Source organism: Oncorhynchus kisutch, linkage group LG28 (genome assembly GCF_002021735.2).
Source record: "Oncorhynchus kisutch isolate 150728-3 linkage group LG28, Okis_V2, whole genome shotgun sequence".
Taxonomy (NCBI): domain Eukaryota; kingdom Metazoa; phylum Chordata; class Actinopteri; order Salmoniformes; family Salmonidae; genus Oncorhynchus; species Oncorhynchus kisutch.
The window spans coordinates 16301143-16316863 of NC_034201.2; the positions used below are offsets into that span (position 1 = coordinate 16301143).

Sequence of the window (15721 nt, forward strand, 5' to 3'; positions counted from 1 at the left end):
GAGAAGAGAGAGACGAGACCATGTGTACGAGAGGATGATGAGAGACAGAGTGACAGTGAGAGAGAAAGAGACTCCACATTGAGACAAAGGATTGCAGAAAAATCAAGGAAGGAAGGAAGGAAGGAAGGAAGGAAGGAAGGAAGGAAGGAAGGAAGGAAGGAAGGAAGGAAGGAAGGAAGGAAGGAAGGAAGGAAGGAAGGAAGGAAGGAAGGAAGGAAGGAAGGAAGGAAGGAAGGAAGGAAGGAAGGAAGGAAGGAAGGAAGGAAGGAAGGAAGGAAGGAAGGAAGGAAGGAAGGAAGGAAGGAAGGAAGGAAGGAAGGAAGGAAGGAAGGAAGGAAGGAAGGAAGGAAGGAAGGAAGGGTGGCGGTAGAATCCCTCATTCCAATAGAACAGGAGGAGAGAACCGAGACGGCACAAGGGAGGCATTCTTGCAAGCACAAGTGAACCAGCGATCAGACTAGCAATCCTAGCACATTTACCAGATAAGGAAATAGGGAGGGAGGAGAGAGAGAAAGAGAAAGAGAGGGGTCTGAAGGGGGGAATGTGGCATGCTTACGTAGTTTGACAGAGATCGAGTGAACCAGAGAGAGTGAGAGAGTGCTGAAAGGAGAGGGAGGAACAAGGAGCGAGACCTAGAGAGAGATAGCTATTCAGAGAGACTGAGCTCAGAACACAAACATAAGGAGAGGGGAAAGGAGGGAGCAAGGAGAGAGAAAGAGCAAAGAGAGGGAGAGAAGAGAGAGATGATGGTTTTCCAGGAGGATAGCCACTCATCCCTGCTCTCTGCGGCAGACATGACTCCAGGCGGAGGACTCTGCTGGAATTAGCCAGAGGGACGATAGAGGACAGCAGGTCTGCAGCACCGCTGCCTAAGTGTATGCAGCAAGGCAGCTGATTGAGTGTGTGTGCCGGCGTTTATTTTGTCATTTTTTTTTACTGTTTCTTGTAGTGATTGGGGGTGGAGGAGCCAACATTCCCATGACTATGAATTTCAGTAAGCAATACAGTGCATGGCAGGAGCTTTATGTGCAAATGTGTATTTACATCAAAGTGTAGTCAATATAGGGAGGATTCAGACAGTGAAAGTCGGTCCTCGAGTTTTAGCGTGTGTGTGTGTGTGTGGCTGTGCGTGGAGGTGTGCAGAGGAGAGGTCAGCTGGGTGCAGTGTTGTAGTGTGCTGGGTTAGAGGAGGCATGGTACAGGGAAAGTACTGAACACAATGCAAGGACAAGAGCTTCACACTGATGGGAGGGAGTGCATCTGAGGTACCAGGACAGCCCTGGGGGTAGGGTGGAGCACAGAGCGAGAGAGGGCAGGGAAGAGCTGGAGTGAGGGGGAGAAAGAGGGGGAGGAGGGAGAGAAGGAGAGAGAGAGCAAGATCATGGCTGTCACATACAGTGAGCTATAGCATAGATCTGAGTGGTGCAGCAGGGGTAAGACAAGCTTCACTACATAGGGAGGGGGAGGGAGGGAGAGAGGAGGAGAGAGGAGGAGAGGCAGACGGCACCACTCCTCTGCCAGGAAGAGAAGAGCACAACGGGACCAGACCGAGGGAGGGCACACACGTTCACCCCCACACAGTCACTCCAATAGAGAACCATCAGCCAGGTCAACGAGTAGAGGTCAGAAGAAGCTGGTGTGGGACGGGGGCGGATGCGCCCCCTCTGGCTGGGGACCGTCAGGAGCACTGAGCCCAGGAGGAGGGGGAGGAGGAGCGGGAGGAAGAGGGGGAGAGCCCCGGAGACCCGGTTCCTCCTTAGGCTGAACCTGTCTTTCAATGACCATGGGGGAGTGGACCATTCTGGAGCGGCTGCTCGAGGCTGCTGTCCAGCAACATTCTACCATGATTGGGAGGTAAGACTGTCCTCCTGCCACTCATCACCAGTGTCTGTGTGTGTAAAAATAGTTTTGTGTGTGTGTTTTGTGATGGGAAATGCTTGTGTGTGTTTTTTTATTGAAGGTGTGTTGGTGTTTTGGCAGGTAGCCTAGCAGTTTAGAGCATTGGACCAGTAACCGAAAGGTCACTGGTTCGAATCCCCGATCCGACTAGATGACAAATCTGTCGATGTGCCCTTGAGCAAGGCTCTTAACCTTAATTACTCCTGTAAGTCGCTCTGGATAAGAGCATCTGTTAAATGACAAAAAAGTAAATGTATGTGTGTTTTGAGTGTTAACTGGGTTGGTGGTATCCCTGAGGACTGTCCCAGCAGTAGCCTCCTCCCCGCCCCTCCCCTCCCCGGCCATTCCCCCCTTCTGTGCCCATCATTATTTAAGGCAAAGCTAATTGCACATAATCAATAGCTGGTATTACTGGGCATTAGGGCTAATTCAGCCAAGCTCCTGTGTTGATTTCACCTATTGGTCCTGGTATTGATGGAGGGGCAATGGGAGTCTCTAGTAGCAAGGGAGAGGAGGAGGGAGGAGAGCGAGACATACCGAGAAAAGAGATTCAGAGGACAGAAATGAAGGTGTGGGTGAGCAGGATGAGATGGAGGAAATTATTCTGAACTTGGCAGAGGAGAGATTGCTTCTTGTGGTTTTGTGTGTTCTGTAGTTACTGGAGTGTAGTGACAGAAGGTTATGCATGAGCAGATTGGAGTCTTATTAGCAGTGGAGACATGTACTGAGGACAAACATACTGTAATGGCAGATTTTTTTTCTCTGGCATGTGAAATCTGCTTCATCGTCTCTCGCCTGCGTGATTAGTCAAATTCAAAGTGTGATTTTCCACCCATTAACCACAATGTGAGTTACTCACATTGGTAAACTGCACTTGTCCCCTGTATGGAAAAATCACACACGATATTTCCATATGCTTGCTTACCCAGTGAAGCATACAGCTATAGGATTTCAGGATTGCAGTACAGTGCAGTAGAGAGGAAGTCTACAGAGCTTGGCTACCTATGTTAACATGGAGGCCAGCTGCACTGCTGTGCTCATTAACCTCAACCCCAGGTAGTCCCCAGCAAGGGCAAAGCCTGACCTTCTCTCTCATACAAGCACAGTACAATCACTGCGTGTCTGTGTTTGTCTCTGTTTTTGTGCTTTTGTCTTTTTTTGTGTCTGTGATTGTATGTGTATGTGTATGTCTGTGTATGTCTGTGTTTGCCTGTGTATGTGTATGTCTGTGTTTGTCTGTGTATGTCTGTGTTTATCTGTGTATGTGTTTGTCTGTGTATGTCTGTGTTTGTCTGTGTATGTGTATGTCTGTCTGTGTATGTGTTTGTCTGTGTATGTGTTTGTCTGTGTATGTGTTTGTCTGTGTATGTCTGTCTGTCTGTGTATGTGTTTGTCTGTGTATGTGTTTGTCTGTGTATGTGTTTGTCTGTGTATGTGTTTGTCTGTGTATGTCTGTCTGTCTGTGTATGTGTTTGTCTGTGTATGTCTGTCTGTCTGTGTATGTGTTTGTCTGTGTATGTCTGTCTGTCTGTGTATGTGTGTGCACGTACATGTTTATCAGAGTATGTGGCTAGAAGGCTATATACAGCAGTCTAAATAGAGACTGAGGGCGACATTTTCCTAGTGCAAAAGCGCTGTGCAAAGTACAAACCTTACCATAAATCTCATTATAATCTAGCAGCGCTATTTCATTTGAAACTTTTCTTCAACAATGTGCGTTATGAAGAAGCAACTATTTATGTTTTGCTTAGTTTACTAAACTCAAGTTAAATAATTGACTAAATAATCAAATCGGAAGGGATTATTTAACTTGAGTTTAGTAAACTGAGCAATACATAAAGTCACCTCTTCATAGCACGTTGTTTAAGAAGGTTCCAAATGAAATAGTGTTGCTAGATTATAATGAGGTTTATGGTAATGTTTACACTTTGCACAGTGCTTTTGAACTATGAAATGTCACAACAATGTTCATGGTGTTAAATGTAGGTTGTAGTGTAGTATCACTATAGTATTATTATTTCATATTATTCAACATGGTGGATATGAAAAGCAAAAGGAATAATTATAACCACAAATAGGAGCTAAGTGGAATAACAAATCCAAGTTCAGGCACTCGTGTGGGTCTGTAAGTTGAAAAGCCTTTAATGTGTGGGCGAAGTCATAATTAACATCCACCAAGGCGAATCGGCTAACGCGTTCATCAGGGTGTCCCAATGGTGGATATGATTTGGGGTCATGCTAAAGTAGATCAAAGTTCTGAAAAATACTGATAAAGTAGACTACACAAACAACCAAACCAAATATGTGAGAGTGGACACATACTGTATCTCCCCATTTCTCTAAATGCCATACGATTATGAACAGGATAAAGGGATCTGCATTTTCCATCTCCTTTGAGTTTAGATCAAGCCCCTGTCTGGCAACTAGAATCAATGATAGTCTGTTGGGTGCAAAAGAGGAATACATTAATCAGAGAATGAATCAACGAATGAAAAAACACCTACAATCATTCAGAAGCAGAGACAACTCTCTCAATGTGTTTGCGGTGTCTGACAGAGCGCATTATTAATGCTGACATGGACTTCTGTTCATGTCTTTTATTCTTAATCTGAGCGCTGCTGTTGATCATGCGCTTTACAGGCCCGACAAGAAAGGCTTTCCCCCCCTCATATCAAACATATTTGATGACTAATTCTCCTCAAGCTAAACGTGGGTCCATCCTTTTCATCATTGTCTCCTTCTGTAGTATTTATATATGTGGAGTTCAAGGCATTGAGGTGTTTCCACATTCTATACCAGACATGGTCAGATGACTAAAGTGATCATGTGAATAGGGACCCTATAGTGCACCACAGTCTCTTTTTATTTGTACATTTTGACGCTCAGTAGCCTACATTCCTCTGGTTTCTCCTGCCGCTGGTGAGGACATGAGGGTGTGTTGTAACTGATACCTTAGTGTTTGGGCCATGTACAATCTGTTAGTCCTGTCTGTGGGGCCTCTAGATGTTAGCAGTAACCCAATATCTCTGTGGTGGCCCTCTATCAGTCCATTCTGTCTGTGTGAATTTAGATTCTTAATAGCAACTGCAGATATGGGACTGAGTGTTTAGATACGTACATGGTGCATGTATACAGGGTGATTCTTTAAGCTACTGCAACGTGTTGGTGAAGGCCTGGCTGTGAAATTGTTTCATGTGGTCAGACTGCTGTTACAGAGATGTGGCTCTGCTAGTCATTATGTATCAGGGTCAGGTCAGCCATTTTGCACATTCAGTAGTGTATGTAAATGTAGCAGTGGTCTGATTAGAATGCATGTTCATGTATATGTGACAGTTCTGTTATAATCCTGCTCACTAGATTCTCTTCTGACTCCAAATCAAGTCTCTGTCCCCCTCCTGCAGTCACTGTGCCTTATACTGTCTCTTTGTCCTCACTGTCCTCTATAGGCTATCTCTCACACACCCCCCCCCCCTTGCTCTGCTTCATTCTGACACACACACACACACACACACACACACACACACACACACACACACACACACACACACACACACACACACACACACACACACACACACACACACACACACACACACACACACACACACACACACACACACACACACACACACACGCCTGTGATCTCTCTTACAAAGCGTTAATGTGCTCTTCCAGGAGAGAAATAAGCCGGGGGTAGTTCCTGTATTAAATCAGGTTAAACACCTTGCAGGTAAAAGGGAAAGAAAGTGTGTTGATGCATCATTTTCTCCACTGCAATGCTGTAGTGGGGTCAGTGCCAGAGACGAATGGAGCAGGAAGAGAGAGAGAGAGAATGGAGGACTAGTGGATCAGGGAGAGATTAAACAATGGAAATGAGGGGATAGAGGGATGGGAAGGAAGGGATAGCGCTGCAGAGGCTGAGGAAAAAGAGGGTAAGTTTCCATCTGCAGAGTATCTGAGTTGGCAGCACAGGTTGTTATCACAATCAGTGGCATGGAGAATCTGTGTCATTACTCAATTCACTGGAGATGCTAACTGACCCTACTGCAGAGGAGACAGCCATACTGGATTGGATACACCCACGGCATCGGGCTAGATTTTTATATTTTAGCAGACACTCTTATCCAGAGCATCTTACAGTAGTGGGTGTATACATTTTCATACTGGTCCCTCGTGAAATCAAACCCACAACCCTGTCGTTGCAAACACCATGCTCTACCAACTGAGCCACATGTGTTTTTCAGACATATTTGATTTAAAACATTCTCAATATTTGATACAAAATAAGACTGCTGTTACATATAGTTAGTATTTGCTTCTTTTACATAGTCCCATATTCACAGAGGAGAATAGTGATGCCATACAATATTCACCAACTAGCTCAAACACTAATTGAAAGAGGGAGGTAGAGAGGGAGAGACGGAGAGAAGGGGGAGATGAAGAGATGCTCCTTCAGTGTGATAGCCAGTGTGTTGTAATGTAATGCAGCTCTCTAATCTCTGTGCTTGGTCAGGTCTTCATTATGTGCTGCCATAAGCAATTAGCTGTGTCTTGTTACTGAGACAAGCTCCGTATGAGATGAAATAACATTTTCACTCTGGGTGTCCAGTATGTGTGGCTGAATATTATGTGACTGCTCTCTGTTCTTGTGCCCTTGGTGTTTGTCCACTGTTCCCAATGTATTTGCGTTTCTGCTAGTTCTGGCTGTATGCAGGCCTATGTGTGAGTACTCGTGGGGTGAGCTAGTATGTGTTTGAGAGGTACAGTGTATGTATGCATAGCATGTGAGATCATGACCTAGTGTATTCATGAGTCTGTGAGCATCATCAGCATGTGTATATATGTGTATGCATATGTGTCAGTGTGTGTGTGTGTGTGTGTGTGTACGTTTGTGTGTATGAGCTGGTGTGTGGGTGTTTTCCCTGTGCATCTGGGGTCAGTGCTCAGGGCCGGTGCAGCCTCTGAAGGCTGGCAGCAGCAGCTGCTGTGTGGATGAACGTGTGAGAGCCTTTAGAAGAGCCAGGGCCTGGATGTCCAGCCAGCACACCGACTACTACAGGAGCTACCATAGTCTACCATGCCAGACCTCCAAAACCAGGTCGTTGTCATGGCCTTGTTCGCGACCTAACACTGGAGCTGCTAAGACAGATTACACAGCCTACACATCAGCTAATCTAAAGTATACTGTAGAAACAATGCAGCAGAGCTGCAGAGTGTTTAGAGGCTACACATAAAATTCATTGCCTATACTGTAAAGACTTCCTGGCCATTCAGCATTACCAACACACCATTGCTTGTATAAACCACCATTCAATAGACACTGGCTCTACACTCAGTGTACTTGCTGTTTCTATACCTTTCACCATTACTGTAGGAGTTCTAAGAGCCTGCTCTGATTCATGACTGTGACATCATCCTAGACCAAAGATAGCTAGAGATTCAATTATCCACTTGGGCTGCAATCAGACATGCTCTTTAGCTGGATGATTGGGTCTCCAATCAGAGACCTGGCTGTGGTGGTTTACATCACATTCCATACCAGCCAAGAATGCCTTCCTCACTGGTACATTCATCTGGACAGGCTGTTTCTATAGTAACTCACAGCTGTGTATATGTGCACATTTGATGCAATATCCTCATTAAGGAATGATTCATCGCCATGATTATTGGTGAATTTTAACACATACGGTATGAGAAAATCTATAGCATTTTATATACCTTGAAAGTATGGTTTGGTCACAGTGGGGCGAATCGTCTGGTTTTCTAGGTGTGAGATTGACTGATGTAAGACGTGTTCCAGCCAGTCTTGCTGTAAGTTATCTGAGGCTGGAGTGTTGATGGTGTTGTACAGAGCTGTGTAGATGTGGTGCCTGGATGTGGTGCCTGGATGTGGTGCCTGGATGTGGTGCCTGGATCCCCATCCTGGATCTTCTGGACCAGTTCAACCAGTTCAAGCAATGGCCTCGAGTAAATTACGCCGTTGGCTTGATTGAAGAGCTTCCAAAACAAGCAGGCGAACTTCTAATGATAGTCAAACATCTTTTTGATCATCTGGAGTGGGATATTCAGATGGCGAGGGCCTAAGGGCCTTCCTGCCTTCGTTTGCTCTAAAGTATGGGTCCTCTCTCTGCAGGGTTTAACTGATGTTTCTAGATGACCTTTTTCCACTGCTTTCTGCTAATGCAGCAATCTACTTCATGCTGATTATCCTGTTCTACAGCAGAATACCACACACACACACACACACACACACACACACACACACACACACACACACACACACACACACACACACACACACACACACACACACACACACACACACACACACACACACACGGCAATCCCAAACCATGTAACACTTACACCCAAACAGTCCAACACTTGAATAAACCAACAGCTCAGGACCGCAGTAAAACTCACACTGTGCAACACCATCACGTACCCCCTGTCATAAATTGCAGGCAAAGCAACCCTGTGAATTCTGCATAGCCTAATACATGAGAGGGAAATGTAATGACCTGTGCCATTGCCGGGAAATACAGAATATGAAAATATTTGCAACTATTCAGTAGAAGAATACATCAAACATGAGGCATAATGAACACATCTGTAATGTTGATTATGGGTTAGTTAGAAACCATACGGTCCTATGCCGTGGACGTGTGAACAGACAGCTTGTGTAGTGTAGCATAGGTGCAGCGCAGGGCCCGCCCCTCTGATGCAGCACACAGCAGGTGTTTGAATGATGATGACAGTCACTCGTTGTGACAGCAGGACCTGGACCAGGCTGCACCAAGGGAACTGCTGCAACACAAACTCACTCAGAGCATCTCTGTGACGACTTGACAGAGGCTCTGTCACACTCAGACTCCATTGTTGAGATACACACCGAAGCTTGTCTTGTTCTATTATCCATTCAATGCATTGACAGGGCAATCAGCAGCTGCAGCTGTGTAGATTCTCACATTTCAAAACCCAGAGATACAGTAGGGATAATAAGGTTCTTTGCCATTAGCTTTATGAAACAGGACACAATATGCTTTCATCTAGGAGTGTCTGTCAAATGCCTTGCTGAGAAACATCAATACCCTCACTTTCAGTCAAACCACCAAGGAGACAAACACTTACAGTGCATTCGGAAAGTATTCAGACCCCTACACTTTTTCCATATTTTGTTACATTACAACCTTATTCTAAAATTGATAAAATTATTATTTTCCCTCCTCAATCTACACACAATACCCCACAATGACAAATAGAAATCAGGTCCTTAGGAATGTTTGCAATTTTATGCATTTTTAAAACAGAAATACCTTACCTTATAATACCTTATTTTTTCATAAGTATTCAGACCCTTTGCTATGAGACTCGAAATTGAGCTCAGGTGCATCCTGTTTCCATTGATCATCCTTGACATGTTTCTACAACTTGATCGGAGTCCACCTGTGGTAAATTGAATTGATTGGACATGATTTGGAAAGTCATACACCTGTCTATATAAGGTCTCACAGTTGACCGTGCATGTCAGAGCAAAAACCAAGCCATGAGGTTGAAGGAATTGTCCGTAGAGCTTCGAGACAGGATTGTGTTGAGACACAGATTTGGGGAAGGGTACCATTTTTTTCTGCAGCATTGAAGGTCACCAAGAACACAGTGGCCTCAATCATTCTTAAATGGAAGACGTTTGGAAGCACAAAGACTCTTCCTAGAGCTGGCTGCTCGGGCCAAACTGAGCAATCGGGGGAGAAGGGCCTTTGTCAGGGAGATGACCAAGAACCCGATGGTCACTCTGACAAAACTCCAGAGCTCCTCTGTAGAGATGGGAGAACCTTCCAGAAGGACAACCATCTCTGCAGCACTCCACCAATCAGGCCTTTATGGTAGAGTGGCCAGACGGAAGCCATTCCTCAGTACATGACAGCCCCCTTGGAGTTTGCCAAAAGGCACCTAAAGGACTCTCAGACCATGAGAAACAAGATTCTCTTGTCTGATGAAACCAAGATTGAACTATTTGGCCTGAATGCCAAGCGTCACGTCTGGAGGAAACCTGGCACCATCCCTACGATTAATTATGTTGGTGGCAGCATCATGCTGTGGGGATGTTTTTCAGTGGCAGGGACTGGGCGACTAGTCAGGATTGAGGGAAATATGAATGGAACAGAGAGATCCTTGATGAAAACCTGCTCCAGAGTGCTCAGGACCTCAGACTGCAAGGACCTGACGCCGGAGATGAGAAGCAGGTACGGGGAGTCAAACATTTATTCAGGGACAGACATGGAACACGACAGGAACAGCGTCAGCACACAGGTAAACAAGAACATATGACAAACAATCCTGACGCAGGGAACAGAGCTTGGAAACAGACAGATATAGGGAAGGAAATTACACAAGTAATTGAGTCCACGTGAGTCCAGTGAGCGCTGATGCGCGTGACGGGGAAAGGCAGGTGTGCGTACTGGAAGTGTTGGGGAGTCTGGCGCCCTCAAGCGCCAGAGGGAGGAAGAGCGGGAGCAGGCGTGACACAGACTGGGGCGACGGTTCACCTTCCAACGGGACAACCACCCAAAGTACACAGCCAAGACAATGCAGGAGTGGCTTCGGGACAAGTCTATGAATGTCCTTGAGTGGCCCAGCCAGAGCCCAGACATGAACCCAATCGAACATGTCTAGAGAGACCTGGAAATAGCTGTGCAGCAATGCTCCCCATCCAACCTGACAGAGCTTGAGAGGATCTGCAGAGAAGAATGGGAGAAACTCCCCAAATACAGGTGTGCCAAGCTTATAGCGTCATACCCAAAAAGACTCACTGCTGTAATCGCTGCCAAAGGTGCTGAGTAAAAGTACTGAGTTAAGGGTCTGAATTCTTACATAAATGTGATATTTCAGTTTGGGATATTTTATACATTTGCAAATATTTCTAAAAATCTGTTTTTGCTTTGTCATTATGGGGTACTGTGTGTACATTGACGAGGGAAGAAACGATTTAGTCAATTTAAGAATAAGGCTGCAACGTAACAAAATGTGGAAAAGTGAAGGGGTCTGAATACTTTCTGAATGCAGTGTGTGTGTGTGTGTGTGTGTGTGTGGTGCATGTATGGCTGTGTGTCTGTGTAGCTGTGTGTGTGTAGTGCATGTATGTCTGTGTGGCTGTGTGTGTGGCTGTGTGTCTGTATGGCTCTGTGTCTGTGTAGCTGTGTGTGTGTAGTGCATGTATGGTTGTGCGTCTGTGTGGCTGTGTGTGTGGCTGTGTGTCTGTATGGCTATGTGTCTGCGCTTGTAATTGTGTACTTGCTTGTGTGATTCCCTGCATGCATGTGTGTTCTATAAGAGTGGAAGTGTGTGCAAATGTTCATGTACATGGCATTGAACCTCTGAAACACCAAAGGTGTAGAAATCTCCTCTGTTTTATTTTCAAACACACTGAGAGGCAGTGTAGCGTACACACAGCTGCTCCAAACACAGACGACCAGACACACATGCCACCTCGCACAAGCAAGGGATACACAGGGAATACACAAGCACCCACACACACACACACACACACACACACAGTACATGCACACTCACATACACACATAAAAATAAACACGCATATGCAAACACATACACATGCCCATGCGAGGCCCAGGTGGTGTGAGAACAGTCCTGCAGCAGCATGCAACTCTATTTAAAGTCTGTACCATAGTACCACATGTTCTGCCTGCTCTGCTGCCCGGCTAGGAATCTGTACCATCACATCTGCCTGTCTTTCCCCCTGATTTAGCATGTTTGTCTCACTTTACATCTGCCTGTCTATCTGTCTACATTCATAAGGTTTCTGTATCTTCTCACGCCTCACACACAGTTCTTGTTTCTCTCACTCCTTCATCCCTCCATCCCTTGCTCTCTTCTCCTCTCTCTCCCTGAGCCTCCGCTCTGACTGGATCAGTAGGGGGTTGCTGTGGTAACTGGCCACGGAGAGTGGGTGTGGGGGGAGGTGGGGCTAATTTTAAAGACACACCAGGGTCTCCTTTGACACTGCACTATGAAAAAACTAGGAGAGAGAGAGAGGGAGAGAACAAAAGAGGTGGAGTGTGATGGACATAGAGAGAGAAAGGAACAGAGAGAGATAGGAGGAGAGGGATGTAAAGAGAGAGGGAGTGAGAGAGAGATTAAAAATGGCAGCATATGTATTCAGCAGTGCTAAAGATGTTAATTGAACAGCCACTGGTAGCTGCCTCTTTCACGTAAATGGAGGCTATATCTAAGCTGCTTAGCAACAGTAAAATGAGGGTCTGCATCTTCTGAGGAACTCTACAACCTGCTGTTCCAAATGAAGTGCACACACTCAATCAATGTCCCATTGAACACTTCACCATCAGTCAAACCAATAATATGGGCCAAATAATCAATACACAGGAAGGGAGGGAGAGAGCATGAGGGGCGGGGCATTGCTTTAGGACAGCACTAGCGGTGAATTTTAAACATCGCTGATGTCATTTGGTTGACATTTTCACTGATGCCAGTGGAGCATATTGCAGTACATAATCCATGTTTAGGTGAGGAAGCATTGATAAAGTATAGTAGCCTATTCAATGGGGTTTAGATCGTCTGTGTGTGTGTGGATGTAGTAGTACTGGGTAGATTGAGGAGGAGTGGGATTAAGCTCTCAGCACATCTCCTCCACAGGCAGAGCTGAGAGGGAGAGAGCTCATCTCTTGTCTGTCTGCTGTTGAAAAATGAATGGAGATGCTGGCTGGATAGGAGACAGGAGGGTTACGCTCAGCCAGCAACATGATGGATATTCATGCAGGGTTCCACATGTTCATTATCCACAGAAATGACTGAGACTATCTCTCCTCTCCTACCTTTCTTTGTTTCACACTGCAGCAGCTGAGGGATTCGTGCACACACACACATTCACACACACGCATTCACACACACGCATTCACACACACACACATGCATTCACACACACACACGCATTCACACACACACGGATTCACACACACGCGCAAGCACACACACATTCACACACACACACAAGCACACACAGAGAGCGACCACTACACACATCTGATCAAACTTGTCCTTGGTGTGAGAGCTGCTTTTGTCTCCATTGATATGCTGTGGTTGAGCAGAGGTACATATAAAACACAGCTTTTATTGGCTTAAGACAAATGATGTCACTATAATTCACACCTTTATTTAACCAGGTAGGCAAGTTGAGAACAAGTTCTCATTTACAATTGCGACCTGGCCAAGATAAAGCAAAGCAGTTCGACACATACAACGACACAGAGTTACACATGGAGTAAAACAAACATACAGTCAATAATACAGTAGAAACAAGTCACATGACAAAAGCCAAAGCCAACCTGCAAACACATTAGCTTTGGCTTTCAATTCATGATAATAGACGAGTAACATGTCTAATTAATCATGTCAATATCACAGTACTTACAATGATTATTTGTTTTACTCTGTGTCACATCTGACTAGGGTTGCAAAACGTTCAATACATTTCCTGGTTGGAGGACTCCCAGAATCAGGAGGAAATAAGTACGAAATCTGAAATCCTCCAACCAGGATGACTGTGAAACCAGGACATTTATTGAATGATCCCAGAATTGTGCAACCGTAGCTACATTTAACACTCCTCTTAACACATAACTGACATTGTGTCTTCCCCACCCCTCTCTCTTTCCCTCTCTCCAGGATCCTGCTGACCGTAGTAGTGATCTTCCGTATTTTGATAGTAGGTATAGTGGGTGAAAAAGTCTACGAGGACGAGCAGATAATGTTCATCTGCAACACTATGCAGCCGGGCTGCAACCAGGCCTGCTACGACAAGGCCTTCCCCATATCCCACATCCGCTTCTGGGTCTTCCAGATCATCTTGGTGTGTACGCCCAGCCTATGCTTCATCACCTACTCCGTGCACCAGTCCGCCAAGCAGCGTGACCGCAGTTACTCCATGCTACACCCCTACATAGACCACGGTCATGCAAGTCACCACAGTCGCGGAGGCGACCACCACGCCCGCAAGCTGCGCAACATCAACGGTATCCTGGTGCAGAACCCCGACAGCGGCAAGGAGGAGCAGGACCTGGAGGTCAAGGAGATCCCAAATGTACCCCGGGGGCTCACGCAGGCCAAGAGCGCCAAGGTTCGACGGCAGGAGGGCATCTCCCGCTTCTACGTCATCCAGGTGGTGTTCCGTAATGTGCTGGAGATCGGCTTCCTGGCAGGCCAGTACTTCCTGTATGGCTTCAACGTGCCAGGGATGTTTGAGTGTGACCGTTACCCCTGCGTGAAGGAGGTGGAGTGTTACGTGTCACGCCCCACAGAGAAGACGGTGTTCCTGATCTTCATGTTTGCGGTGAGCGGCATTTGTGTGCTGCTCAACCTGGCCGAGCTCAACCACCTGGGCTGGAGGAAGATCAAGACGGCCGTCAGGGGTGTTCAGGCCCGCAGGAAGTCCATCTGTGAGGTGCGTAAGAAGGACGTGTCGCATGTGTCCCAGGCCCCCAACCTGGGCAGGACCCAGTCCAGTGAGTCAGCCTATGTCTGACAGAGGCTCCTCCACATGGGGGACCTGGACCTCTGGACCGAGCACAGATTTCTCTGGGGAGGACGAACACTTAATCCAGCTCCCCCCACCCTGAGGGGCACTAACTTTACACTGCATCATTATTCAGGGGTGCAGAGGGACTTCACATGGCCATAATGGAGGATTATTGGAGAGAAGAGCTTTTTGGACTCTACAGGAGAGAGAAAGTACCTAAATGGCAGTTGAGGTACTAACTAAAGTTAGATTTAAACTGTTGGGAGTGTTGTGCCTTCCAAGAGAACACACTGGATAAAGAGGAGATGGAACTAATTACTGTAAGAATATGAATTAAGGATAGTTCAAATTAAGAAATAAGTCTCACATAAATATATTATCTTTGCCTTTGTGAGAGGTCAAACATTGTCCCTTCATTTATTTAAGTATGTGTGCATATGCAAGAACGTATGTGTGAGCATGCATGCGCATGTGTGTGTGTGTGTGTGTGTGTGTGTGTGTGTGTGTGTGTGTGTGTGTGCGCGCGCGCGCGCGCAAGAGATAAGGCAGTGTGTATGTCCTTTGTTCTGCAGAGTCAGAGCAGAGACGATGGGTGAAGTTGAGTTGCTGAGGGAATGAAAACATTCCTTCTTTCCGTTATTTTCCTTCCCTGCGGCAGATCCACTATAAGGAGGAGCCAAGCAGAGGAGATGCACCTTTTATCATCCCCTTAGAAACCCAGAAAAGAAGGCTTTAAAATGTTTTCAAAAATCAACACCAAAACTACACCTCAGCACAAACTGGAACCCCTGTCCACGTCCCGTCCCGTCCCAGTCCCCGTCCCCATCCATATCCCCGTCCCCGTCCCCGTACCCGTCCCCACTCCCTGCACTAGCATTCCTCCCATAGCCCCCCCGTCCCCCTGTCCCCCCTGTCCTCCCCGTCCCCCCCGCCCCCCTGTCCTCCCCGTCCCCCAGTCCCCCCTGTCCCCCCTGTCCCCCTGTCCTCCCCCGCCCCCCTGTCCTCCCCGTCCCCCCTGTCCCCCCTGTCCTCCCCGTCCCCCCTGTCCCCCCTGTCCTCCCGCCCCCCTGTCCCCCCTGTCCTCCCGCCCCCCTGTCCCCCCTGTCCTCCCGCCCCCCTGTCCTCCCCGTCCCCCCGTCCCCCCCGTCCCCCTGTCCTCCCCGTCCCCCCGTCCCCCCATCCCCCCGTCCCCCCCGTCCCCCTGTCCCCCCTGTCCTCCCCGTCCCCCCCGTCCCCCTGTCCCCCCTGTCCTCCCCGTCCCCCTGTCCCCCC

At 47.1% G+C, this 15721-nt stretch overlaps 1 protein-coding gene across 1 annotated transcript; it reads left to right on the top strand.

The window, feature by feature from the left end:
• Positions 1-324: 324 nt before the first annotated feature.
• Positions 325-15336, top strand: LOC109873186 (gap junction delta-2 protein). Its single transcript, XM_031808067.1, has 2 exons — positions 325-1854; positions 13600-15336. Exons 1-2 carry the CDS (start codon positions 1778-1780, stop codon positions 14453-14455), a joined length of 933 nt encoding a protein of 310 aa, XP_031663927.1. The 5' UTR covers positions 325-1777; the 3' UTR covers positions 14456-15336.
• The last annotated feature ends 385 nt before the right edge of the window (positions 15337-15721 follow it).